The sequence below is a fragment of the Balaenoptera acutorostrata genome, chromosome 9 (assembly GCF_949987535.1).
Source record: "Balaenoptera acutorostrata chromosome 9, mBalAcu1.1, whole genome shotgun sequence".
Classification (NCBI taxonomy): domain Eukaryota; kingdom Metazoa; phylum Chordata; class Mammalia; order Artiodactyla; family Balaenopteridae; genus Balaenoptera; species Balaenoptera acutorostrata.
Genome location: NC_080072.1, coordinates 28,501,249 through 28,528,767, shown reverse-complemented (window position 1 = coordinate 28,528,767; position 27,519 = coordinate 28,501,249). Strand labels below are relative to the sequence as shown.

The 27,519-nt window shown below is 35.1% G+C and overlaps 1 protein-coding gene across 1 annotated transcript in view; it reads right to left on the bottom strand.

The window, feature by feature from the left end:
• Positions 1-27,519, bottom strand: part of DCDC1 (doublecortin domain containing 1) — a 481,625-nt gene that overhangs the window by 195,829 nt on the left and 258,277 nt on the right. Inside the window, 4 exon segments of the mRNA XM_057552454.1 lie at positions 9,431-9,549; positions 12,074-12,208; positions 22,053-22,158; positions 24,589-24,711. Of these exon segments, the coding sequence (XP_057408437.1) occupies positions 9,431-9,549; positions 12,074-12,208; positions 22,053-22,158; positions 24,589-24,711 (483 nt within the window).

Genomic DNA, 27,519 nt, shown 5'->3' with positions numbered 1-27,519 from the left:
TTCTATAAGCTCATAACTAGTTAAAAATATTATAATAATGTGCAGATCAAACAAAGTCTACGGGTCCCTAGTTTTTACTCTCTATAATCAAAACTCTGTGTGTAGATGGATGTGTGTGTGTGTCTGTGTGTATGTGTGTGTGTGTGTATTGCTTCAATTACCAATAGTTTATGAATTTAACACTAAAGGCTAGATCCTACAATCCACATTCTTTAAAAATGAAGCAAAATCAAGATTAAATGATGGCCTAAAAAAATGTTTGATTCAATTGGTTTATCTAATTGATGTCCCAAATATCTTTTAGAAAGAAGCATCTTTGATTTTGAGGTTTATGATTTTTATAATTTTTATGATTTTGAGATCAATTGATAATGACATTGATTTGTCTTTCATTCACTCATGGTCAGATACACATCACAGAAAAAATATTAGAAAGACAAATATGTGCAAGCACTTGCTATATTGAATAAGGATAAGATGAGTGACACCAAATGAGACATAACTGAACTAATGAGGCATGATATGTTTACAATATTCTTTGTGAGTTGTCAGGTTGCTACTTTAAGTGCTAGTTCTATTATTTTTAGCATATAAAAGGCAATGTCTTAATTCATAGCTTTTGTTAAAATCACATTATACTACTTGGGAGAACAGGAAAAAATTTTGTCTCTAAAAGTTGCTGTCACACAAGGATATTTATTGTTATATAATGAAATATGGTTGTATTTTAAAAAAAAATAAACCACACAGGCACTTCAGATGCTCTGGAAAAGATAAACATATTCAAAAGTATACACCCAGAGGTGAGTGAGCTCTAAAAATCCTGACCCTTAGATTTTGTTTCTCAGATAAAGGCAAGTTGCATCAATACAAAGGCAAATAGTCCTCATTTGTGTAGGTAGGGATCCTCCTTTTTTCCTGCCCATCTTAGCTTCCTCCTTCTCCTCCTTGCTCTCTTCTTTCTTTCCTTTCTAAATTAAACCAAATCTTTTCTTGTAAATAGAGATTTTTCAAGTTAAACTTACTACAGTTTTGTGGGGTTTTTTTAATCATCTTTTTCCTTTCCCAAGCTCTCTTCTCTACAGGCAACAAGGACATTGAGTTTGTGGCTTCAGTCCCACCCAATTCCATGACAATCCTGGCCAGACTAGGAAGTAACCTCAGGGACCTATCACCAGAACAGCACTAGCTTCAGTATCCAGTGAGCCCAGGGAGAACCCTGGGCATGAAGAACATGTTCATCAAGCTACATGTAACCTTTCCAAACACCTGCCATTTTTACCTAGACTACTGACCACACTGAGTAGTCTTCCCTCACCATTTCCCTCTAAAATAACCACTTAGTTATTCCTTACCCATCATTTTGATTTTTGTTTGTTTTTTTCCTCAGGTTTTTTATTTTTTTGTACTTTCTAAAAACAACTTTATTGAGAAGTAACTGACAATATTATAAAATATTATACAATTGACAGGAACATATTTAAAGTGTAAAATTTGCTAAGTTTTGAAACATGTCTACACATGTTAAGGCATCACAACAATCAAGATAATGAACGTACATCCATATCCATCACCCCCCAAAGTTTCCGTGTGACCCTTTGTAATCACGTCCTCCTGTCCCTCCCCACCTTCCTATCTCCAGGCAAACATGGATCTTCTTCCTAGATTACTTAGCACTTTCTAAAGTTTTATATAAATGGAATCAAACAATATATATGCTCTACGGGTTTTGTTCCTTTCCCTTAATATAATTATTTTGAGATTCACCCACATTGCTGTGTGAATCAAGAGTTAGCTCCTTTTTATTGCTAAGTAATATTTTCTATATGATACACCATAATTTATCTATTCACCTATGATGGACATTTTGGTTGTTTCCAGTTTTTACTTTTGGCTTTAGAAATAAAGCTGCTATAAACACCCATGTACAAGTCTTCATAAGGACACATGCTTTCATATCCCTTGAATAAATTTCTCAGAGCGGCCGGGCAATAAGGTACAGACATGTATATACCTGTATATATATGTGTGTGTGTGTGTGTGTGTGTGTATCTATATCTATATCTATATCTATATATATATAGATAGATAGATACACACCTGTATATATATATGCATATTATATATATACACACCTATACGTGTATATTTTAGGAAAGTATCAATTGTTTTCCAAAGTTACTGAACCATTTATATTTCTACCAACAATGTAGAAACCATGTACCAATTATGAGAATTACAGTTATTCCACATCTTCACCAGCACTCAGTATGGTCAGCATTTTAAACACTGGACCTTCTATTACATATGTAGTGGTACTGCATTTTAGGTGTATTTTGCATTCCCCTAATGATTAGCATCTTTTCATAAGCCAACTGTATATTTACCTTGTTACAGTATTTGTCCAAATCATTTATCTACCCATGTTTTCTTGAGTTGTGTGTATTTTTCAAAAATATATTATTTGAAAATATTTCTCCTTGTGTGTAGCTTGTCTTGTCATTCTCTTAACAATGTCTTTCAAAGAGCAGAAAGTCTTAATTTTAATGAAGTCCAATTTATCAATTTATACTTTTGTGGATCATGCTTTTGATGTTATATCTAAGAAAGTTTGACTAATACAAGACATAAATATTTTCTCCTATGTTTTTGTCTAAAATATTCAGTTTTAGGGCTTCCCTGGTGGCGCAGTGGTTGAGAATCTGCCTGCTAATGCAGGGGACACGGGTTCGAGCCCTGGTCTGGGAAGATCCCACATGCCACGGAGCAGCTGGGCCCGTGAGCCACAACTACTGAGCCTGCGCGTCTGGAGCCTGTGCCCCGCAACGGGAGGGGCCGCGATAGTGAGAGGCCCGCGCACCGCGATGAAGAGCGGTCCCTGCACCGCGATGAAGAGTGGCCCCCACTTGCCGTAACTAGAGAAAGCCCTCGCACGAACTGAAGACCCAACACAGCCAAAAATAAAGAAATAAATAAATAAAGTAGCTATAAAATATTCAGTTTTAGGTTTTACATGTTAAACCTATAATCCATTTTGAGTTAATTACTGTTTATCGTATGACATACGGATCAAAGGGTTTTTTTGCATATGTATACCCAATTGTTCCATCACTGTTTGTCAAAAAAAAATCCTTTCTCCACTGAATTTCTCTTGCAATTTCATCAAAAATCAATTGACCATATATGTGTGGATCTATTTCTGGGTGATCTATTCTGTTCTATTGATCTAATTGTCTACTTTGGTACCAACAGCACACCATTTTTCACAGCTATCATTTTATAATAAGTCGAGGTCAGGTCATTTTTTTCTTCTTTTTCAAAATTGTTTTGCCTATTTTAGGTCCTTTGCATTTCTATATGGATTTTAAAATCAGCTTGATAGCTTTTATAAAAGAACATGCTGGGCTTTTTATTGAGATTGCATTAAATCTATAGATCAATTTGAGGAGAATGGACATTATAAGTATGTAGTCTTCCAGTCCATGAACACAGTATACCCCTGCATCTATTTAGGTCTTCTTTAATTTTACTCAGCAATGTTTTGTAGTTTTCAATACCTAAGTCTTGTACACATTTTATCTGATTCATATTTAAGTATTTCATACTTTTGATGTTATTGTAATTGGTATTTTAAAATTTCAATTTCTAAAATTGTTGCTAGTACACAGGAATACAAGCAATATATATATTGATTTCAAGCTCTCACACTCGCTAAACTCATTTATTAATTCTAGAAATTTTTTGTTGGTTACATAGGATATTCTACATAGATAATCACACCATTTGAAAATAAAGACAGTTTTACTTCTTCAATTCGTATCAGACGTCTTTTATTTCTTTTCCTTTTCTTGTTATACTGGCTAAAGGCTTCCACGCAATGCTGAATAGGTGAGAATGGACAAATTTGTCTTGTTCCTGGCTTTAGGAGGAACCATTTGCTCTTTCATCATTAAGTACAATGTTAGATGTAGGTTTTTCATAGATGACCTTTGTCATACTGACAAAGTTCCCTTCTATTCAGCTTTCTGAAAGTTTTCATTAGGAGGGGATGCTGACTTTTGTTAAAAAATTTTTCTATATCAATTTGATGTTCATGATTTTTTCCTTTTCAGTCTGCCAATATGGTGATTTACATTGATTGATTTTCAAATGTTAAATCAACTTTACTTTCCTGGGGTAAGCCCAACTTGGTCATGATATATTATCTTTTTTATATATTATTGTATTCAATTTGTTAAAATGTTAAGAATTTTTTGCATTTATGTTCACAAGGGATATTGGTCTATGATTTTCTTTTCCTGTAATGTCTTTTTGCCTGTTTTTTGTTATCAGAGTAATGCTGCCTCACAGAATGAGCTGGGAAGTATTCCATCTTCTTCTATTTTCTGTGTGAGAATATGGAGGACATTATTTTTTCCTAAAATGTTTGGTAGAATTCCCCAGTGAAGCTACTAGCGAGACCATCTGGACCTGAGGTTTTCTTTGTGGGAAGGTTTTCAACGAAAAATGTAATTTCTTTAAGAGATATAGGACTATTCAGTTACCTATTTCTTCTTGAGTAGACATTGGTAGTTTGTGCCCTTTAAGGAATTGGTCTTTATCACCTCAGCTGGCAAATTTATTGGCATATCTTTGTTCAGAATATTCCCTTATTATTCCTTTAATAACTCTGTGATATCAACTCTCTCATTCCTGATACTGGTAATTTGTGTCCTTTCACTTTATTCCCTGAACAGTCTGGCTAGAGGTTTATCAGTTTCTTTGACCTTTAAAACAAAAACAAAAACCCAGCTTTTGGTTTTGTTGATTTTTCTCTTTTTTCCTGTTTTCTATTTCATTGCTTTCCACTCGAACTTTTACTATTTTCTGTCTTCTGGTTACTTTGAGTTTGATTTGCTCTTCGTACTCTCGTTTCCTAAAATGGAAGCTGAGGTCACTGATTTGATATCATTCTTCTTTTTTTACATATGCATTTATATAAATTTCCTTCTAAGAACTTCTTCAGTAGCATCCCACAGTTTTTAATATGTGTGTTTTCATTTTCATTCAGTTCAAAATACTTGCTAATTCCCATTTTGTTGTCTTCTTTGCTCCATGGGTTATTTAGAAATGTGTTACTTTTGTCCAAATATTTGGGGGTTTTCCAGAAAGCTATCTGCTATTTTTTTATTGAAGTATAGTTGATTTGCAATGTTGTGTTAACTTCTGCTGTACAGCAAAGTGATTCAGTTATACATATATACATTCTTTTTTATGTTCTTTTCCATTATAGTTTATCACAGGATATTAAATACAGTTCCCTGTGCTACACAGTAGGACCTTGTTGTGAAAGCTATCTGCTATGGATTTCTAATATAACTCCATTATGGCCAGAGAGCATGTTTATAATACTTAAATTCTGTTAATGTACTGAGACTTGTTTTATAGCTAGAATAAAGTCCATTCGGTTTAATATACTGTTACTTTAAATAAATATGTCTTCTGCTGTTATTGAGTGCATTCTTCTATAAGTATCAACTAGGTCAAGTTGATTGATAGCGTTGTTCCAGTCTTCTGTATCCTTACAGATTTCTCCTCACTTTTTCTATTAATTATTGAAATAGGATATTGTTATCGCTGACTATAGTTGTAGATTTTTCTCTTTTTCACTGCAGTTCTATCGGCCTTCACTTCATGTATTTTGAAGCTGTTATGAGGTGAACAAACATAGGATTGCTAAGTCTTCTTGATGAACTAATCCCTTAATCATTATGAAATGACCCTCTTTATCCCTGGAATATTCTTTGCACTGAAGTCTACTTTGTCTGATATTAATTTAGCCATTCTGGCTTTCTTTGGATTAGTTTTATCATTGCATACATTTTCCATGCATTTACTTTTAACCTATTGTGTCCTTATATTTAAAGTGGGTTACTGGGACTTCCCTGGTAGCACAGTGGTTAAGAATTCACCTCCCAATGCAGGGGACACGGGTTTGATCCCTGGTCAGGGTACTAGATCCCATGTGCATGGCACAACTAAGAGTTCATATGCCACAACTAAGGAGCCCACTGGCCGCAACTAAGACATGGCACAACCAAAAATAAATAAATAAAATAAATAAAAATTTTAAAAATGGATTAAAAAAGAAAGTGGGTTATTTGTAGGTCAGCATATAGATGGATCTTGCTTTTTTATCTAATCTGACAGTGCCTGACTTTTAAATGGACTGTTTAGATTATTTACATCTAATGCAATTATTGACACACGGGTTTAAATCTACAATCTTGTTATTTATTCTCTCTTTGTCCTACCTGTTTTTCATTTCCCTTTCCATCTTTATCTGTCTTCTTTCACATTAACTGAGTGTTTTTTAATCATTTCATTTTATCAACTTTTTTGGCTTGTTAGACATATAACTCTTTGTTATATTATTTTAGCTTCAGGGTCCATCATAAACATCTTTAACTTACCAGTCTACTTTCAGTTGATATCATACCACTTGACAAATATAAGAACTTTTCTTCCAGGCTTCCCTGGTGGTGCAGTGGTTGGGAACCTGCCTGCCAATGCAGGGGACATGGGTTTGAGCCCTGGTCCAGGAAGATTCCCACATGCCGCAGAGCAACTAAGCCCATGCACCACAACTGCTGAGCCTGCGCTCTAGAGCCCACGTGCCACAACTACTGAGCCTGCGTGCCACAACTACTGAGCCTGCGTGCCACAACTACTGAAGCCCACACGCCTAGAGCCTGTGCTCTGCAACGAGAAGCCACTGCAATGAGAAACCCACGCACCGCAACAAAGAGTAGCCCCTGCTCGCCACAACTAGAGAAAGCCTGCGCACAGCAACAAAGACCCAACGCAGTCAAAAATAAATAAACAAATAAATTAATAGAAAAAAAAAGACCCTTTCTTCCATTTCTCTTATTGGCATTTGTACTGTTGCCTTCATATATTTTATATCTACATGTTTTTATCTCCATAATAAAATTATTTTTTTTTTGCTTTAAACAATAAATTATATTTTAAAGAAACTTAATAAGAAATGAGGTCTTTATATTGCCTATGTAGTTATTATTCCCAGTGCTCTTCATTTTCATCTGATACCATTTTTCTTCTGCTTGAAGGACTTCCTTAAACATTTTTTGTTCTGTAGGTCTGCTGGTGACAAATTCTTTCAGTTTGTGAATAATATCTGAAGTCTTTATTTTGCCTTAATATTTGAAAGATATTTTCACCGGGAGATGATTTCTATACTGACAGGTTGGTTTTTTTTTTTTTATTTTAGTTTTTAAAGATGTTCTTCCACTTTCTTCTCACTCTTATTGTTGCCAACAAGAAATCTGCTGTCAGTCTTATCTTTATTCCTCTTGTATATAATAAATGTCTTTCTCTCTGTGTACTTATAAGATTTTTCTCATCACTAATTTTAAGCAGTTTTATTATGATTTTCCTTGGTTTCTTTTCTTCCTGTTTCTTGTGCTTAGAATTTGTTGAACTTCTTGGATGTGCGGGCTATAGTTTTCACAAAATTTGGAAATTTTTCAGACATCATTTCTTCCAATATTTTTCTGTTCTCCGCTTCTTCCCTTCAGAGACTCTAATTATTAAGAGATTAGGCCATATGAAGCTTTTCACATCTCACTGATACTGTGTTCATTTTTTTTTCAATATATATTTTTTTCTTCTCTGGCTTTCAATTGTGAATAGTTTCTATTGCTATCTCTTCAAGTTCACTAATATTTTCTTCCACAATGTCTAATCTGCTATTAGTCACATTCAGTATATTTTTCATGTCATACATTGCAGTTTTCATACCTAGAAATTTGATTTGAGTCTTTTTCTATCTTCTATGTCTCTATTTAACATGTTCATTCTTTCCTCTAGCTTCTTGAATATATGGAATACAATGATAACAACTGTTTAATGACCTGAGTATTAATTCTATAATCTGCATCATTTCTGGGTCAGTTACAATTGATAGATTTTTCTCTTTATTATAACTCTGGACTAAGTGAGCTGAAGCATCTCTGTCTCCATGTCCCATGGTATGCCCTTGTCATTATTGCATGTTGACGCTTTGTGTGTTTCCAGTTTACAGCATTGACTCTGCCCCAGAAATCTTTCTTATTACCTACTCCAAATATAGCACCACATCAACTGGGACTTGCTTTGAGTTTGTTTGTCCCTTCTTGGGAACTATGTGTTTAGGACTCTACTAGCACTGGCCAGCTTGTGAGATAGCAAGCTACTGTCTCCCTCATCCTTCTGCCTGGGTTTCTCAATTAATGTACCCTACTCATTCACTGAGGTATCTACTACCACACTTGGCACTCACTGGCAGTTGTTTGACTGGATTTTGGCCTACAGACTGTGTAGTTTTGTGGCCAAGAGTGACTTATAGATTATGGTTACTTAATTTTTGCATTCCGCCCCAATTTCTTAGTAGCTATGACCTCGAGTAAGTGATTAACATCTCTATATTTCAATTTCCTCACCCATAATGATAGTAATGACACCTACCTTATCAGGTCGTTGTTAAGAGTACATGTAACAATGTGGTATAGAGAAATTAAAATAGTGTCTGGCTCGGCATTTGCTCTTGTCACTGTTAGAGTAAGAATTCTAGACTCTAGAGATCTGACTCTGTAGATCACATTCCTAGCCATTATGTAATGTTCTAATGCCTTCTGGACAGTCTGCTTTGCATGTTAGAGAAAATTTCCCTTCTGTATTTGTGGCTGAGCCAGTTTCTCTGGTGCCTAAATGCCCTTGTTCTGCTTTCTGCCCTAAGCACGTCCTAACTGTCTATCCAGCCAGAAGTAGTTGGCGAATAGCTTTCTAAGTCTTGAAGTACAACAGGACTTGTTTTTGTCAACACTAGGTAAAATCAAAAGACAAATGAAAAAGAAAAAAGAAAGCATTTAGGAAAGGTAAATCACCTTTCTTCCTTATTGCTAATTTTTTCTTCTAAATCTATTTTTAATTTTATCTTACCAAGTCAGAGAAAAACAAACAGGAATGGCACTTTTGGTACCTTACAAGCCAGCAATTTTTTGTCTCCTTGATTTTTCTTTCACTGTTCAATATTTCACATTCAGAAGATGGAGAAAAGGTTAGGAATACACATAGAACATTAAATTTTTAAATTAATAACCAAAATGGATATAAAGAGTTTCAATAATTATAGAGTAAAGCAGCAGCTTGTCTAAAACACAGATACATACTGAACACCAACTTTTCACTTCTAAAAATATCTAAGAAACACTATCAAACTAAGTGGCATATACTTTCAAGCTTATTTTAGAAAAATTAATATTGATATTTTGAAAACAAATTTAAAACCTAATGAAATTTCCATCTAAGCCAGGAAGCATCATGATCTGACTGCTCAGGAATCTTGAAATTAACATTTCTTGTTTTGAGGTAAATGGCTCATAAACATTACCTTTTCTGTAGGATTAATTTGTATCCTTCTAGTGATGTTCCCTCAGCGGCCTTGACTCTGACTGGATGACCAATAGCTAGGCAGCCCTGAGTTATCGCTCGGCTCAGGATCATTCCAGTCTTCCAATGAATAGAGAAGGGGGAGAAAGGTCTAAATAAGTTAAAAGAACCAGAAAATTCAACAATGTGTCACAAATAGTGAGGTCATTATGCCTGGATAAACCCGGATATTAACAGTTGCCAAAAGTGAAACACTACCCACAACTTAGCAGTCAGTGAGCCCTGCTCAGAATCAGTGATGTTCTGTCGGACAAGGGTGGCATTTTACAGTTCAGTGCAAAATAAAACAGACCTTGATATCTTCATTTGTCCTTTTTTTCTGTGCATATTTCACAGTGCAGCAACTTGGGGTCCATCACGTGTCACTTGTTATACTTATAACTACAGAGCTTACTTGAAATATGTATGCACAGAAAAAAAAGAGTGCAGTGAACTGAAAAGATTGAAACAAATCTTTAACCTTTGTACCAATTTAAAGTTTTACTCTGGGTCTAAATACCATGGGTTAAACATTTTAAGGTGGTTTATGAACTGCTTTTGTTTTAAATGTTAGGATTCTCAGATAAGGAAATTGATTGAGAACATTGTTTGAATGGCCATTTAACAATTTTCTTACTTAGTGAATCAACACAGCATTTTAAATAAGTGACAACCACTTAGGAATTTCTTTACACATATTGAGGATTTATGTCATGGAAACTTCTCTGTTAAGAACAGGTAAAATGATTTATTTTGAAAAAAATGATAGAACTTTAAACCTTAAAAGATTTTCAAAATTGTTTTCTTTTAGCATGTGACTTTTATTTCTCATGTTTTTGTTGTGTGGAAAAGAACTACACAATGACTTAGGAAAAATATATTTTTCTAAATTTTTGTTCTAATAAGCCCTGAATGGAATCCTCTTTTGAACATGCCTGTCTATACAGAAAGGGAACTTCTTGGAGTAAGAAAAAAAGAATCACCACTTATTAAGTGCTTTCTGTATACCAGATTGTATGCTTGAACTTCACACATATTTTCTCATTTAATCACCACAGCAACTGTGCAAGACAGGTGTGACTAACTTCATTTTATATATAAGAAAACTGTGGTTCAGTGCAGCTAAGTAACTTTCTCAGCGTCACACAAAGGATTCTAATTCTGATCTATCTAACTCCAAAACTCATACTCTTTGCATCAAGCATTTCAATTATTTTAGGAAAATTTTTAGACAAGTACAGGTTTTCTGATATCATGAAATTCTACGAACAGATACCATAGAATTACAGAATATGAGATCTGGGAAAATAACCTTCCATATCAACTGGTCCAACTCTTTTACCAGAAGACTAAAGCCCAGATATGGTATGTGACTTACTTGAGGTCACATAAATGTTCAGTGGCAGTCCTAAAACTAAAACACTTCCAATCAATGCTCATAAATTGGTCAGATATAGAGCAGTGTTTTATATTACAGTGAAATGGCATAAGTTTTGAAGTCAGACAGACCAAGAATCTTTCCTCTACCAGCTACTAGCTTCAGTTTTTTCAGCTGTATAATGAAAACCTGCACAGTTTTTATAAGATTAAATGAGATAATAAATGTGTATAAGATGCTTAGCATATGTTTAACAAAATGGCAGATATTATTACTAAATCAGAAATAAAACACAACTTAGGGATAGTAGTTAATAGAGTCTCCAGGTTGGAAGCAGATTTAAGAAATAGCTAATCTCATTCTGCCTTTGTCTATGAAGTGGATAATATTTCTTAGTACCTTTGTGTCTTAGTTACTCTATATTTTTGTTTTTAACTCTCAGAAAAGCAAAAATAAAAGTTAAGGGCAATCCAAAATTTCATATGAGAAAATAGTTTCAATCTCTCCTACCCACTAAACTAAGTAGCAGCAAACATGCCTGGGTGACTCTGCACCCATGGAAATGCTAAAAAGATACAAAAATAGTCTCCAGGGAGGGGGCAAAGGGAGGCACAAGAAGGGTAGATATAAGCTGTACCATCTCTTTCCAGACATAAATATTTGGTGGCAATTACAAAACGTATTTCAATAGCATGAGGGAAGAGGAGAACAATTATATGTTCTCAGTTTAAATCTGATTCAACAGTATAAGAATAAAGTTAAAAAAAATAGTGCCAATACACAGGAATAAAATGTTAGGCATTGTTCACATTTTATACTCAGGGATTTCTTTTAAAACTATCCTTACTAAGACCATATGCCATCACTATATGGTGCTAATCCACCAAGCTCTGCGAACCTCAACAGTGAAGACTAAGGAGTGGAAGCAAATGATATTCAGACAAATCTCATGAAAATGGTGAGCCTGTAGAGTATACCTAAGCTCTGCGCTAGGTTTAAATACATTCTAGAGTATTAACTAATCAGCACATCTAAAACTGAGTTGAATGCTCACGTCGGAGCCCTCCGCACTAGACAAACCAAGAGCAGAGCATAGATTCACGACAGTCAACAACTGATATGCTTTCACTTGCATGCTTGTGTGCATGAGGGCATCGGGAACTGGAGCAGCACAGTGAGCCAGTGAGCCCAGGAAGTTACTCAGGGACAGCAGACACTCTTGGATACCTTTGTGACCAGCCACACACTGGCTGCAGGCCACAGGGTCGATGGTGCTATCTGAGTCCCACTGCCCTCTTCACCACTTGAGAAATTCCGCTTTCTGATGGAAACAGAGGCATGAAGGACAATATTGGGGTTCACCTATACCATGAGAAGAAGCATGTTTTTAACTTACAGTCTGAAAGTTAACCTTCCTCAACATATTTACCCAAAATAATCTAGAACATTATGTTTCTGATTGAGGTCTCTTTTGAAACAGTAGTGTTCAATCCTATTAAACTCAATTCAATTAATATTTGTTGAGCACCAGCTCTGATATGGAAGGCCCCAGACTGTGTGGTATGGGATATTATAAAACATTTTTCCTGCCCTAAATAAACTTACAACTGTAAAGGCGATAACACACACAATTTCATGTTAAGCTCCATATGTTTGATTAAATAGTGCTATAATATGCAAAGAATGGTAGGCTCATTTCTGCAGGAGCAACAAAAAGTGAAGCATCTTGAAAGAGGTAATATCTGGACCAGGCCTCGAAGGATGAAAACAGTTTGACAGGAATAATGAAGAATAAAAAGGTATTCCAAGCAAAGGAAAATAGTATAATCAACGCACCTTAGGATTTATGGGTAGTCTCAAAAGGTAAATTTGGCCAAACTTAGAAGGAGTCAAGTGTAAGGCTACGGAGTTAGGTGTCAGTAGGGCTTTCAAGCTTTCAAGCAGGAGGGACTGGATTACAGAAGATTTAGAAAGGTTGACCTGGCAAGTGTAAACATGGATTGCAGAATGGAGAGATGAAAGGCAGGGAGAACAGTTTAGAGTTTGTACAACCTCATAAGAATAAAGGGACAGGAGCTGAGACTTCAGTGACAGTTGTGGGAATGGATGGGAGGGGGCCGACTGGGGAGACACTGCATCTCTATCCCATGTGTTTAATCAGATGACAAACGCCAAACGTATTGTGCACCTTCTAGTGTTTCTCACTTAGACCTGATTGTCAAATTAACAGTCATTCATGCCACCTGTCAGAATTCTACTCCTTCATATTTAATAAACTTTATCTCCTAACTTATATGATCACTTTCCCTGAATAATCATGCTAACTTCTAAAGTGCTAATCCTTATTTGTATAGGATTATGGGAATCTGCCAACTTATGCTTTAAACTTAGTAACTGATGTTGCTTCAATAACAGTTAAAATCATTTTCTAATATTGAAAAGTCTATTCTTAATCTTTGCTAATACTAGATATTTGTTGAGTTGCAAATGATTTTTTAAGAAAACAAAAGTTAAATAATAGTTTAAAAGGTAATGTTTTACAAGTGTGAACAGGCAATAACAAAAGGGTATGACCAATATATTTGATAATTATTCTATAATTATCTATAATTATTCTATAATGGAAGATAGTTACTTCTCTAGAGAAGAAAATGTCATATGACTCCTATATGTGAAAATAAAATTGTAAAAATACAGCAACCCCACCACATAAGCAGATTTGATTTACAGCTCTTTGATTGTGTATTCCCCAGTTAGCCAGTAGTGACTGATTCTGGAGTGGAATCCCCCGCAGTTTCTGAACAATGGTAAACTATATTCTACTAATCCATCCACCACAGGACATGGCATTTAAAGTAGCACTCTTAGTCAACCTCCTAACTCCAAGTTGCCATCACACTCAAAACTCTCCTCTGCAACTGGGAAGAAGATTGTTTTGACTGGAATGTCAGACAGAAGAATCGTACTGCCAACTGCTTCTTTGTACAGCACCTGCTGCCAGTGCCTAGATTCTTGTTATCTCCACAACATGGTTTAATCTTTTAACAGTTGGCTTATTGGTGAAGAGCGAAGGGGTCCTTTGTGTCTGTCTTGGGTTGGCACCCAGTATTAACACCATGCTGTTCTCCGAGAGATATTTTGCTGGACGGTTCCCAAGTGATTCCACATAGACCAGACAGAGCCAGGCCCACTAACTCAGTTTCATTTCACGTTATTAAAAAAGAAAAATCCTGCCAAGTCTGGGGTTCTAATACACTTAAAACTGACAATGGCCATTAAATTCTCTTCATGATGTCACTTTCTTTTTTCTTTTTAATTTAATCTGATAGCTTTGTTTTAGATCAAATGTTTAGGAAGGTGGGGGAGATAAAAATTGGAATTCAGAAAAGAAAAGTGCTCGGACAATCTGCAACATAATATGCCATGTGTGTCTCTGTGTGAGTGTGTGTGTGTGCACGTGTGTGTATATGTGTGCATTCACGGGCACGTGTATAAAAGCATTTATGTTGAGACAGGTCTCCAAATATATACCATAATGTATGTCATTAGAAAACCTTTTTAGGTCCTGTTGAGAATCAAAACAAGAAACTTTCTTTTATTCTTTTGAATACCTATATACATAGCTTCCTTTAAATGACCATTATGATTTTGCTTGTCTGAATAAACTGTGCTGATACAGATGATGCCAGTGATAAAAATGATGCATACATGTACTGGGCCAGTTAAAGCTTCTTGTTTAATTTTCTTTCTCCAAATCACCAATGAAGTGGAGTAGACTTCAATATTCCTGTGCAATTTCAAAGTAATAAGGTCTTTTCCTACAGATCTACTGAGAAGCAAAATACAAGACAATGAAATTTTTCTTGAAAGAAGGAGCTCATAGACCACACCTTCATTCTAAACAAATTGTTTACTCCACAGAAATTTTATAAGGTTTTTCCTTTTGACAGTAATTTTAGGACCAAGTTAAATAACTTACTATACAAATTAAAATCATACCTACAAGAGATGTTGTAAAATCTCTTTCCTCATGTCCCTGATATTCACTCTTACTGTTCCCATTCTCTAAATCTATAGCTGATCAATCCACCCACCTCTAAGACCAAGAACTAGAAAAGTTGGGAAAGCAGAAAATATTAGCGAGTACCTAATTATGCAACCAAACAAGGGAAAATATCTAGGATCTAGGTGTGCAGTCCTCAAATAGATTCCAACTATTGGTCTAAAGATAAGGAAGGGACTTGCAGTTTTATTTAAAGTTCTGTGTCCTATTCTAATGGCAATCAGTTCAAAATTTAAATTAATTTTTTAAATTTTCTCCAGTACAAATTATCTGTAGGAAATATTATTTCTTGAGGACTTGCTCTCCAAAGAAATAGGACAGTAAAGAATTGTTTGCCTTTTCCTAGCCTCCTTTGTGACATACAGAATAATATATTCTGCTAGCATCCATGATTGCTTAATTTACAAGTAAACCTGTAACAAACATGCCATAATTCTAAAATCATAACTTGGTGTTTTTCTTAGTTTCCATACTAAAATTTGTCACTAATGTGCTGCTTATGTCTGATCATACTAAAAGGATGGGATCGAAATCAGTTTCCTTTTCATTCTGACAGAATATATGACCTGCCAGACACTGGAGTATATTTTTCTGCTATATTTTCCCATAACCAGGCATTCCTCAAGCTATTCTTCTCATGAATCTTTTTTCTTTTATATTAACTACCATGAAGTTTGTCTCTCATCCACTTCATGGAAACATATAATTTTATTTCCCGTAAACTAGAGCAATGTAAAAATGTTGCCAATTTAAGTAACAATAGAACGAAAGATGTATTCACCAAAATTCTCCACTTGTAGTAGATTCCAAATCTTTTTTTAGAAATGGATAAAAGAGCAACAGGTTGTAATTGTCAGGGTTATATCTGTCTTCCACATTACTAATAAGGATTATATGTTCCAAATTTTTCTCTGTAGGAAAGGTTTTACTTGTCAATACGAGATTTAAAAGAACAGTCAGGGGTTGGGCACTGATAGCTCTATCTCAAGCCGATTTTAAAACGTATGCATCAAGAATATCGGCTTTTGCTCCCTCCTCTCTACCCCTGTTGTAATCCTCTTAGTGCCTTCTTTACTGCCATGAGCATCAAGATTCTACAATAAAATGCCCTGTAGACATCCATCACCTCTGCCTGAATCTCTCTTTAAAAGTGCTCCTTTTCAGGTTATTAAATTGCTATTTCCAATGTACTGATCACTTCTCTGTATATAATCGGAGACATTTTTCTGAAAGGATTTCAAAGGTTTCATAGCTAAGGGAGGGCCATTTTTCTTTGAAAGATTCTCTTTACTAACCAGTTTATCAAATCTTTGCTTTCTTATACCACTATTCTGAGTAGACTGAAATTTTATTCAAAAAAGATTTCTTCTTCTAAAAATACAATAGTGTATAAACTTTTAAGATGACGTGTTTTCTCACTTTCACTGAATCATTAGAATGAATTAATAGTGATAAAATAACTGTAAATTGTTATTCTCTCATTTATCAACATTAGAAAATATAGTTTCCTTTTAAAGTTCTACTTTGGCTTAAAATCAAGGAGAGAAGACTTTCTTGTTCTTTTCTTCTGACAACTCTCCACTATCCATTATTTTTCCCCCAGGTTTGACCTGCTTTCTATTGAATGAGTTAATTAACTAGTGAATTCAATTCCATTTAGCTAACTCTGAGTATCTAGATACTGCAGCAGAGACAAGAATGATCAGAATGCCCTTTGCCTTCTAGGTATTTCTAATCTGCAGGGCAGGGGTGGGAGGATAAGATAGGGACCTCCTGAGATATTTTCCTAGCACAGGATCAAATAAGATCTTGTCTCTGCTTGAATATTTCCAGTGGCTCCTTGTTTTGTACAGAATATCCAGTTGAATTAAGACCCTTTATGATATTGAGCTGCATGAGCTGCATGTATATTTTGGAGATTAACCCTTTGTCCGTTGATGTGGTTGCAAATATCTTCTCCCATTCTGAGGGTTATCTGTTCATCTTGTTTAAGGTTTCCTTTGCTGTGCAAAAGCTTTTAAGTTTCATTAGGCTTCATTTGTTTATTTTTGTTTTTATTTCCATTTCTCTAGGAGGTGGGTCAAAAAGGATCTTGCTGTGATTTATGTCAGAGTGTTCTTCCTATGTTTTCCTCTAAGAATTTTATAGTGTCTGGCCTTACATTTAGATCTTTAATCCATTTTGAGTTTATTTTTGTGTATGGTGTTAGGAAGTGTTCTCATTTCATTCTTTTACATGTAGCTGTCCAGTTTTCCCAGCACCACTTATTGAAGAGGCTGTATTTTCTCCATTGCATATTCTTGCCTCCTTTATCAAAGATAAGGTGACCATATGTGTGTGGTTTTATCTCTGGGCTTTCTATCCTGTTCCATTGATCTACATTTCTGTTTTTGTGTCAGTACCATACTGTCTTGATTACTGTAGCTTTGTAGTATAGTCTGAAGTCAGGAAGCCTGGTTCCTCCAGCTCTGTTTTTCTCTCTCAAGATTGCTTTGGCTATTCGGGGTCTTTTGTGTTTCCATACAAATTGTGAATTTTTTTGTTCCAGTTCTGTGAAAAATACCATTGGTAGTTTGATACGGATTGCATTGAATCTGTAGATTGCTTTGGGCAGTATAGTCATTTTCCCAATGTTGATTCTTCCAATCCAAGAACATGGTATATCTCTCCATCTGTTGGTATCATCTTTAATTTCTTTCATCAGGGCCTTATAGTTTTCTGCATACAGGTCTTTTGTCTCCTTAGGTAGATTTATTCCTAGGTATTTTATTCTTTTTGCTGCAATGGTAAATGGGAGTGTTTCCTTAATTTCTCTTTCAGATTTTTCATCATTAGTATATAGGAATGCAAGAGATTTCTGTGCATTAATTTTGTATCCTGCTGCTTTACCAAATTCATTGATTAGCTCTAGTAGTTTTCTGATAGCATCTTTAGGATTCTCTATGTATAGTATTATGGCATCTGCGAACAGTGACACTTCTACTTCTTCTTTTCCGATGTGGATTCCTTTTATTTCTTTTCCTTCTCTGATTGCTGTTACTAAAACTTCCAAAACTATGTTGAATAATAGTGGTGAGAGTGGGCAACCTTGTCTTGTTCCTGATCTTAGTGGAAATGGTTTCAGTTTTTCACCATTGAGAACGATGTTGGCTGTGGGTTTGTCATATATGGCCTTTATTATGTCAGGGTAAGTTCCCTCTATGCCTACTTTCTGGAGGGTTTTTATCATAAATCGGTGTTGAATTTTGTCTAAAGCTTTTTCTGCATCTATTGAGATGATCATATGGTTTTTATCCTTCAGTTTGTTAATATGGTGTATCACATTGACTGATTTGGGTTTACTGAAGAATTCTTGCATTCCTGGGATAAACCCCACTTGATCATGGTGTATGATAATTTTAATGTGCTGTTGGATTCTCTTTGCTAGTATTTTTTTTTAATTATTTATTTATTTATTTATGGCTGTGTTGGGTCTTCGTTTCTGTGTGAGGGCTTTCTCTAGTTGCGGCAAGCGGGGGCCACTCTTCATCGTGGTGCACGGGCCTCTCACTATCACGGCCTCTCTTGTTGCAGAGCAGAGGCTCCAGACGCGCAAGCTCAGTAATTGTGGTTCACGGGGCCCAGCTGCTCCGCGGCATGTGGGATCTTCCCAGACCAGGGCTCGAACCCGTGTCCCCTGCATTGGCAGGCAGATTCTCAACCACTGCGCCACCAGGGAAGCCCTCTTTGCTAGTATTTTGTTGGGAATTTTTGCATTTATGTTCATCAGTGATATTGGCCTGTAGTTTTCTTAATATCAAAAAAAACAAACAACCCAATCCAAAAATGGGCAGAAGACCTAAATAGACATTTCTTCAAAGAAGATATACAGATTGCCAAAAAACACATGAAAGGATGCTTAGCATCACTAATCATTAGAGAAATGCAAATCAAAACTACAGTGAGGTATCACCTCACACCAGTCAGAATAGCCATCATCAAAAACTCTAGAAACAATAAATGCTGGAGAGGGTGTGGAGAAAAGGGAACCCTCTTGCACTGCTGGTGGGAATGTAAATTGATACAGTCACTATGGAGAACAGTATGGGGGTTCCTTAAAAAACTAAAAACAGAACTACCATATGACCCAGCAATCCCACTACTGGGCATATACCCTGAGAAAACCATAATTCAAAAAGAGTCATTCACCACAATGTTCACTGCAGTTCTATTTACAATAGCCAGGACATGGAAGCAACCTAAGTGTCCACTGACAGATGAATGGATAACGAAAATGTGGCACATATATACAATGGAATATTATTCAGCCATAAGAAGAAACGAAATTGAGTTATTTGTAGTGAGGTGGATGGACCTGGAGTCTGTCCTACAGAGGGAAGTAAGTCAGAAAGAGAAAAACAAATACCATATGCTAACACATATATATGGAATCTAAAAAAAAAAAAAAGGTTCTGAAGAACCTAGGGACAGGACAGGAATAAAGACGCATATGTAGAGAATGGACTTGAGGACATGGGGAGAAGGAAGGGTAAGCTGGGACAAAGTGAGAGAGTGGCATGGACATATATACACTACCAAATGTAAAATAGATAGCTAGTGGGAAGCAGCCACATAGCACAGGGAGATCAGCTCCATGCTTTGTGACCTCCTAGAGGGGTGGGATAGGGAGGGTGGAAGGGAGATGCAAGAGGGAGGGGATATGGGGATATATGTATACTTATAGCTGATATATATGTATACGTTTAGCTGATTCACTTTGTTATACAGCAGAAACTAACACAACATTGTAAAGCAATTATACTCCAATAAAGATGTTTAAAAAAAAGTACACACACACACACAAAAGACCCTTTATGATATGATACCAACATTCTCAGTGAAATCTACCTTTCTCTCCATTCTACTCTAATGTGACCTAAAATATGCCCAAACTTGGAACACTGTTTGACTTCAAATCATGCAAAAAATGTTGCAAGAGGAACAGCACCAAATTCAAAGTCACTATAAATGGTACGGAATGGATGCAATGGGGGTATCAAAGCCAGAAACATTGTATCTGGTTTGGGCAGGGGTTGGGGTAAAGAAAGACTTCATGAAGCAGGCACAAATCAGGTAAGGCTAGAATGATGGGCAGGATTTCAATAAACATTTATTGAATGCCTACTATATGCCAGACACCATGCTAGGATATGGAAAGGGTGACAGAGAAGGTGGGGGGTGGTGACAAAGAAAGAGAGGTTGAATTCCAGGCAGAGGGACCTATATGGGCATAATAACAGAAATCATGAAGTGCTCAGAAAACAACAAATGAACAATCTGGCTTAGCTAACACCCAAAGAACATATTAGAGAATAGTGAGCCTTGAAAGAGATTACAGCTAACTTTTAAAAATCATTCATCAACATGTACTGTGCACTTGCCCTACATTCAAGACTTTGTTCCAGCACTCGTGAATACAAAGATGAGTAAGACATAAAATCTGTGTCCAAAGAATTATCAATTTAGTGGAGGAAGACACAAATGCAAATGCCGATACCAAAACACAAACTGTAAGAACAATTCTCAAAGGACAATAAGGAGTTCTGAGAACACAAAATAATTTGAGGCTAAATCTCTCTGGAGGATCTGAGAGGGCAGAAGAAGAGGAAGTTGAAGAAAGCCTTAAAAAGCAAGGAATGGTAATGGCAGGGGTTGTATCCTAGCAAAGAACAACACATGCCATGGCACAAGTAAAGCAAAGTGTAAAGCATATAGGGGACCCAATTTATTAGCTCCGACTGTAGCATAGGCTACAACGAGGATCAAGAAGTGGAGAGGATTGGAAAGGCAAGCTGAGAGTGGGGGAAGATTGGAGAAGAATCATGGAGATCAATGAAGGCCAGATGAGGATATGGAACTTCAATAGGCAACAGCCAGGCATACAAGTTTCTGAGCAGGAAGATAATGTTACAGCAAAAAACTAAAAAGGAATGCCAACAGGATTGGAACTATGGCAAATAAAACTTCATGTCAGATGAACATAAAATATAAAAGGCATTATTCTTAGTGCACCATTCAACTTATATTTATTTTCTAAATTTGCTCAAAAACAGGATTAGAAATCAGTTTGTTTTATTCTATTTTTATAATTATACTATTTAGATTCATATGCACCTTGAAACAACTAACATTTTCAGTGTAAATTTTGACATAAAAGACTGAATGGGCAACATGGAGAAATTTAAAAAGAGCAGGTTGGGACAATGTGTCTTTTGCATTGTCTCTTACAAAGAAAGGGCCCAGACTAGTTAACAGAAAGCCCTACTTTCTTTGGGCATCTCTATCTCTGTGGGTGCCTTTTGGTTTTGGTTTCATGAATTCAAAAACTAAAACTTATGCAGCTGAAATGAACAACAACTCTACATAACCTACCAGCTGAGAAAAACAAAAGAATTATTCCTTTTTTTGGAGACAGGTTTAAAATGCTTTTCATAGCTCAGTGCAAGAAGAAAATTCCTTACTGGCAGGATAAGTTTCTAAATATAAATTAATAAAGAGACCTTCTAGATTGAGTTGTTATGAGTTGGGTTTTCTGAAGAACTCATGTTACTTAGAGACATTGACCCACAAAGCAAATAGGTCAGATGCTAAAGTATAAAGATGTAACAGCCATCTTAAAGAATTTCTTAAACAAATGCAACTTATTAATATAGTTGATATAAAGAAAATATGCTAAACAATAGTACTTAAATGACGTGATTCAGGTAGAAATTTTTCTAATAGAAATACTATATATTGGTTCAGGGTTTTTTTTTTCCCTATTCTTTTTCAAATTCTTTTCCCATTTTGGTTATTACAGAATATTGAGCAGAGTTCCCTGTGCTATACAGTAGGTCCTTGTTGGTTATCTATTTTAAATATTGCAGTGTGTACATGTCAATCCCAAACTCCCAGTCTATCCCTCCCCCCAACCCTTCCCAATACTGGTCCAGTTTTAAAGTGCTAAATTAATTAACAGGAAGTAACGTATAATACTTGCCCCCAACATTTGTAAAATAATTTACAGTTTTCAAAAACTTTCATAAATATCTACTCAGTCACCATGTATTGACTGAGTGTCCAATACATAAAATACCCTTATTCAGAACAACAAATAATTCTGACCTTGTTCTGTAGGAAATGGTTCTCCAAGTCCACCTTTTCAAATTGATCAGGTATCTGTTGACTGGTGCCGTTGAAATTAACTGGAAATCCCTCACAAACTTCCCAACTAAGAAAATAAAATATTTAATTGTTCTTGTTAGAATAAAATGAGTTTAATTTTAGTACTCTTTAGCATAATAATTTATGCATCTTATACTCTTCTAGTGAGAGAAAAACCAGTGTATAGTCCATAGTCTTTTTAAATGGAAATTCGTAAAGTATCTTGGTATTTATCATTGGGAAAGGGAAGGCTTTAAAGTTTTTCCTTACAATTATTTTTAATACTGGGGTGGGGGGGGGATTCTATGCCTAATTGATTATTAATAGAACAAAGACACAAAAAATAATTTTTAATCTTACAGAATCACTCACGGTGGAGACCATCATCATTGTTAAAATTATAGTCTAAATACACTGGTCTATAAATAATAAAGGATGCTTTTATAATGGTTGTGTTAAGAACATTAGTTTGGTATTTTTAAGAGTCTTTTAAGAGGCAGCACATTCTAGAGGGTACATGGACAAACCACAAACTCGAAGGGTTGGTCTCATTCTTAGCTCAGCCAAATCACTTATTTTAAAAGTGAGCCAATTCTTATCCTAAAGAAAATCACCTAGATCAACACTGATATGTTAAGATATACCATATAGCATGCTATTCAACAGAAAACAGTTCTGGGAATGGTGATAGTATTTTTTTTTTCAGTAGTCTGAGAAATATAAATAAGAGTATGATGACTAAGATTCCCAATGATCCGCTTGAGAGTATACAAAGAAAATTCAAATGGAATCCAAAAATTAAGTACATTATCTTCAAATAAGTTTGTGTTCAATAAGGGAAGTTTCACATTGTTATACTTAGGGAATTAGATCTAATTTAAATCCATTCATTAAAACAGTATTCATTGCAACTAGGGAAGTAAAATTAAGAAGCAGTACATAAATTAAAAATTAAACTCCTAACTAAAGACTGAAGCGAAAGGCAAGTTTAACAGCTTAGAGAAAGATTATTGCACACGAAATAAATCTTCTCATAAGTGAAAATGCTTATAAAAAAGAGTGCTGAGTTATATTCTATCTATAAAGAGAAAAAGACAAAACATTATAATCTTGTCTGGAAAGTGCAGGCAATCATTGGGGGATGGAGAAGACCAAAGAGTCTGTCTTTCTAGACATATTTAGCAATAGGTTGACACTAGCTATACTGAGTGACCTCGTCAGACTGCTTTTCATTCTCTGGATCTGCCCTCCATTTCAGCCTTTTTACCTGTATATTAAGGAAAGTTGTAATTTGTTAAATTACAAAATATTAAAGTTAGATGGGACCTTATAGATACATCACCTAATCCAACATGGTATCAGTATCGTGCTGCAATGTCCAATATGGTAGCCATGAGCCACATATTCCAACTTAAATTAAAATTAATTTAATTAAACAAAATTTAAAATTCAATTCCTCAGTCACACTAGTCACATTTCAAGTGCTCAATGTCATAAAGTTTGTTTCCATCATCATAGAAAGTTCTATTAGACAGTGCTGGATAGGGGTTAAGCCCTCAGTTCTTAAGAAAGACAATCTGGGTTAGAATCCTAGCTCTATCATGTGCAAGTTGTGTGACTGGGCAAATGACTTTGCCCTTCCGTGGCAGAGTTTCTGTCTCCTTAAAATGGAGTAACAATAAGCTAATAAGCAATGATGGGATTAAAATAATTGTTTTGAGGATGAAATAGGTTCTTATCCAATTCATTTAGAGCTGTGCCTGGCCTATGGTCAACACTCAATAACTGCTGGGTTTTATTATTAACCCATAGGAAACTGACACCCATGTGCTCATAGACAATCATGAGCAGATATGGGGTTAGTGCCCAGATCTTCTTCTTTAAAAAAAATATTTATTTATTTATTTTGGCTGCACAGGGTCTTAGTTGCAGTGTAAGGGATCTTTAGTTGCGGCACACGGGATCTAGCTCCCTGACCAGGGATCGAACCCGGCCCCCATGCATTGGGAGCACAGAGTCTTAACCACTGGACCACCAGGGAAGTCCCAGTGCCCAGATCTTCTAACTCCTGCTCTTCTTCTCACTATGCCACCAAACCTCCAGCATATTGCTTTTGTTTTCAATTTATCATCATCAAATGAGATGCTTAAACATGAACACTCATATGAGAAAACATATTATTTAATATTTTAATTATTCCATTCAAAACTATTAATTTAGAAACATCCACTAAAAACAATTTTTACATTTCAAATAAAATCGTTACCTTTGCAAAGCAGAAAGTATACTATGCTCATTGCCCCATATGTTTCTTAAAACTCAAGGAAAGTTAATGGTAAGTCTTTCAAGCACTAGCTCATTATATCATGAAATAAGTCAATAAACTAAATTGCTTATTTAAGATGATTTAAAGAACATCTTTTAGTGTTTAAATCTCACTCTGGGAAAACTGAATTAGGTGATTCAGATTGCTTTAATGGAACACTTGTTAATTTACTTGTCACATCCCAGTAGAACAGCATTAGGATCCAAGAAGGTTTTATATGCAACTGTAATGCCACCTCTGGCAAATGCAGTCACCTGGTCAAAGGTCAAACCCAAAACAGGGTTTAGTGGAGATCTGAAAAATGGAAAAAAACATCAAATCTATCTGCAAAATTATACAAACACTGAAATTTGAGTACAGATAAACAATAAAACATACCATATCCATGTCTAATAAAATCCAGAAATAAGTGAATTTCCTATTATACAGCACTATTGTTGGTATCCTATACTGATACCTGACATGCACATTTTAGTTTATTTGTTTGATTTATAATATGCAAAGGATAGTTGCAACACATGTAACTTTTAAAAATAATTTCAGTAATAAAAGCGAAGTACTTAGTTGAGAAAAACAACCAACTGTCATTCCTGTAATGTTCATTTTTCATGTATAACTACAATGCAATACACCCATGATGATCTTTGGAGCTTATAATCAAATTAATCCTTCATATTTGGCTACAAACAACTATTTTTTTGTGAGCTTACTAAATACTACGCTGATTTGATTTGTCATATTACATACTGTTAGGTACATTGTTTTAAGTTAATTTAATTATATGAGAATTAAAATCAAATGGAAAACAGATCTTAAATAAAAAGGATGGCCACTATGTCAATTATGAGCCATTTTGTTTTTGAAATTGGTGACAAACAGTTGCTCTTCAACTTTAGAGTCATAGGATCAATCACATCACCTGTGTAGTATTGCTAAAAATATTTAAACTGAATCTAATCATGAGAAAACACTCACACAAGTCTAGAATGTGGGACATTCTACAAGAAAAGTGCCTGAACTCTTCAAAAAGAAAACCAATGTCATGAAAAATAAAACAAAAGATGGTGGAATATTCTACATTACAGAGAACTAAAGAAAATAACTAAATGCAACAGATGAAGTTTATTTGGATACTGGATTACAAAAAAAGCTCTAAAGCAGATTTTGGGTAGTATGAACATAGGTTACATATTAGACAATATTATATTATTGTTGACTGTGTTAGATATTATACTGTGGTGATAGAGAAGAACATCCTGTTCTTCAGTTATGTGACCTGCAGCATTTAGGAGTAAAACTTTATGATTGTGTGGAATTAATTCCAAACAGTTCAAAAGAGAGAGAAAGGAGACATAAGAGAGGTAAAACAAATATGGCAAAATCCTTAAATTGCTGAACCTAGGTGAAGGATATATAAATCTTCATTGTATCAAGTTTTCTGTAGATTGGATATTTTTCAAAATAAAAATTGGGAGAAAAACAATTAAAGGACTCAAAATAGAAGCAGATATTGGCAAAATCACCTTTTGCAAAAGAGTAACCTGACCCCCCCATATCAACATGTATTAGACACGTTAGAATTTCTCCCTGAAAATGAATATCATTTACTTAGTACATATTGCACATTTTCTCAATTTTCTCATTTTCTCAATATATCTTAACTAGATGGAAATAACTTTTTTGACATTAACTTAGAAGTTTCAATAGTAGCAAAATGCTATAATGGTTCCCTAATGCCTCATATTGGATTCAAAACCAGAAAAAAATAATACATTATGCTATTAAAATAGCTATGATATACAAACAAATACACACACTTGTAAATTCTGCCAGCTACAATCCTCAGTTGATTTTAGAATATTCCAGATACTTAGTAATTTTTGTTACTTCACAAATACGATCCAATTAACCAAGAACAAGTGTTTGATCATATTAAAATACTGTATTATAGCAAACATCATTAAAAACATCATAATTAGTCAGTCATTGCTTTCACTTTAACAATTATATTTAAGAAGAAATTATTAGACACATTTTATTAAAGCCTTTCCTTGTAATTGGAAGAGCTTGCTAAATTATACAAGAATTCTTGCCGCTTTAAAATTCATCGCTATTTTTATCGTTGTAAAAATAATTCTCACAATGTAATTAAATTATATTTTGAAATCTGCCTATTGAAGAAGCACCATTCCTTACAGATATTTTTTAGTTTTATAAATTACACAGCATAAGATACTAGTAAGCATTTTAATTTTACTCTAATGGGACAGATGAAAGATTTTGTAATATGCTACCCACAACAAATCCTACCAATGTCTCCCAAAACCTTCATGGATTTCTGAGTAGATTTGTTTTCTTTGAAATTTTGACTATTAGAATACACAGTAAATCTAATCAGCTCCTAGTTCTGTCTATGCTATTTTTGTTAAAATTAGTGTATGATCAATTATATTCTACAAGCACTATTTCCCCTATTCTGTTCTACAGATAAAGAGCTGAAAACGAAACAAAACAAAAAGATTAAAAGTAGACAGAAAAGTGTGTTTAAGTTTCCTGACAAGCAGCTTCAGAGTTCATCTGGATGTGTCCTGTCAAAATATGCATAAATTTCCAAGATATTCCACACAACAGCCAGACTCATCAGTGCCTGCAGACTGAAACCTTTTTCTTTTCTTGGGAACACAGATAATTTTATGCAGGAATTTACCAATCTACAAAAATTTACACAATGCTCAGTAATAACCAGTAATTATTGTGGGATAATGTAAGGTGCTTTTGAGGAATATAACTTTGATAGGATAGGGTTTACAAGCTTTACCAATTTATCTTTGGCTGTCCTGTCATTGGAGCTTAAAAGGTTAAGACTTTATTTGTGAAAACATAGAGAGATAGTGGGGAATCATGTTGTCTACAGCTTCATAAATCTTGCTTAAGATCCTTTTCAATTACCATCCATTTCTCCTTTAAAAAGGGACAAAAAAATAGAGGAGTGGAAGCAGGTCAGGGCAGTGTGCGACAATGACAGTGTGATGGGCTTGGGCCCCCGTGGCGTTTCCATCTGCTATCATTAAGGTGACTACTCAGACATGAACAAATCCCACT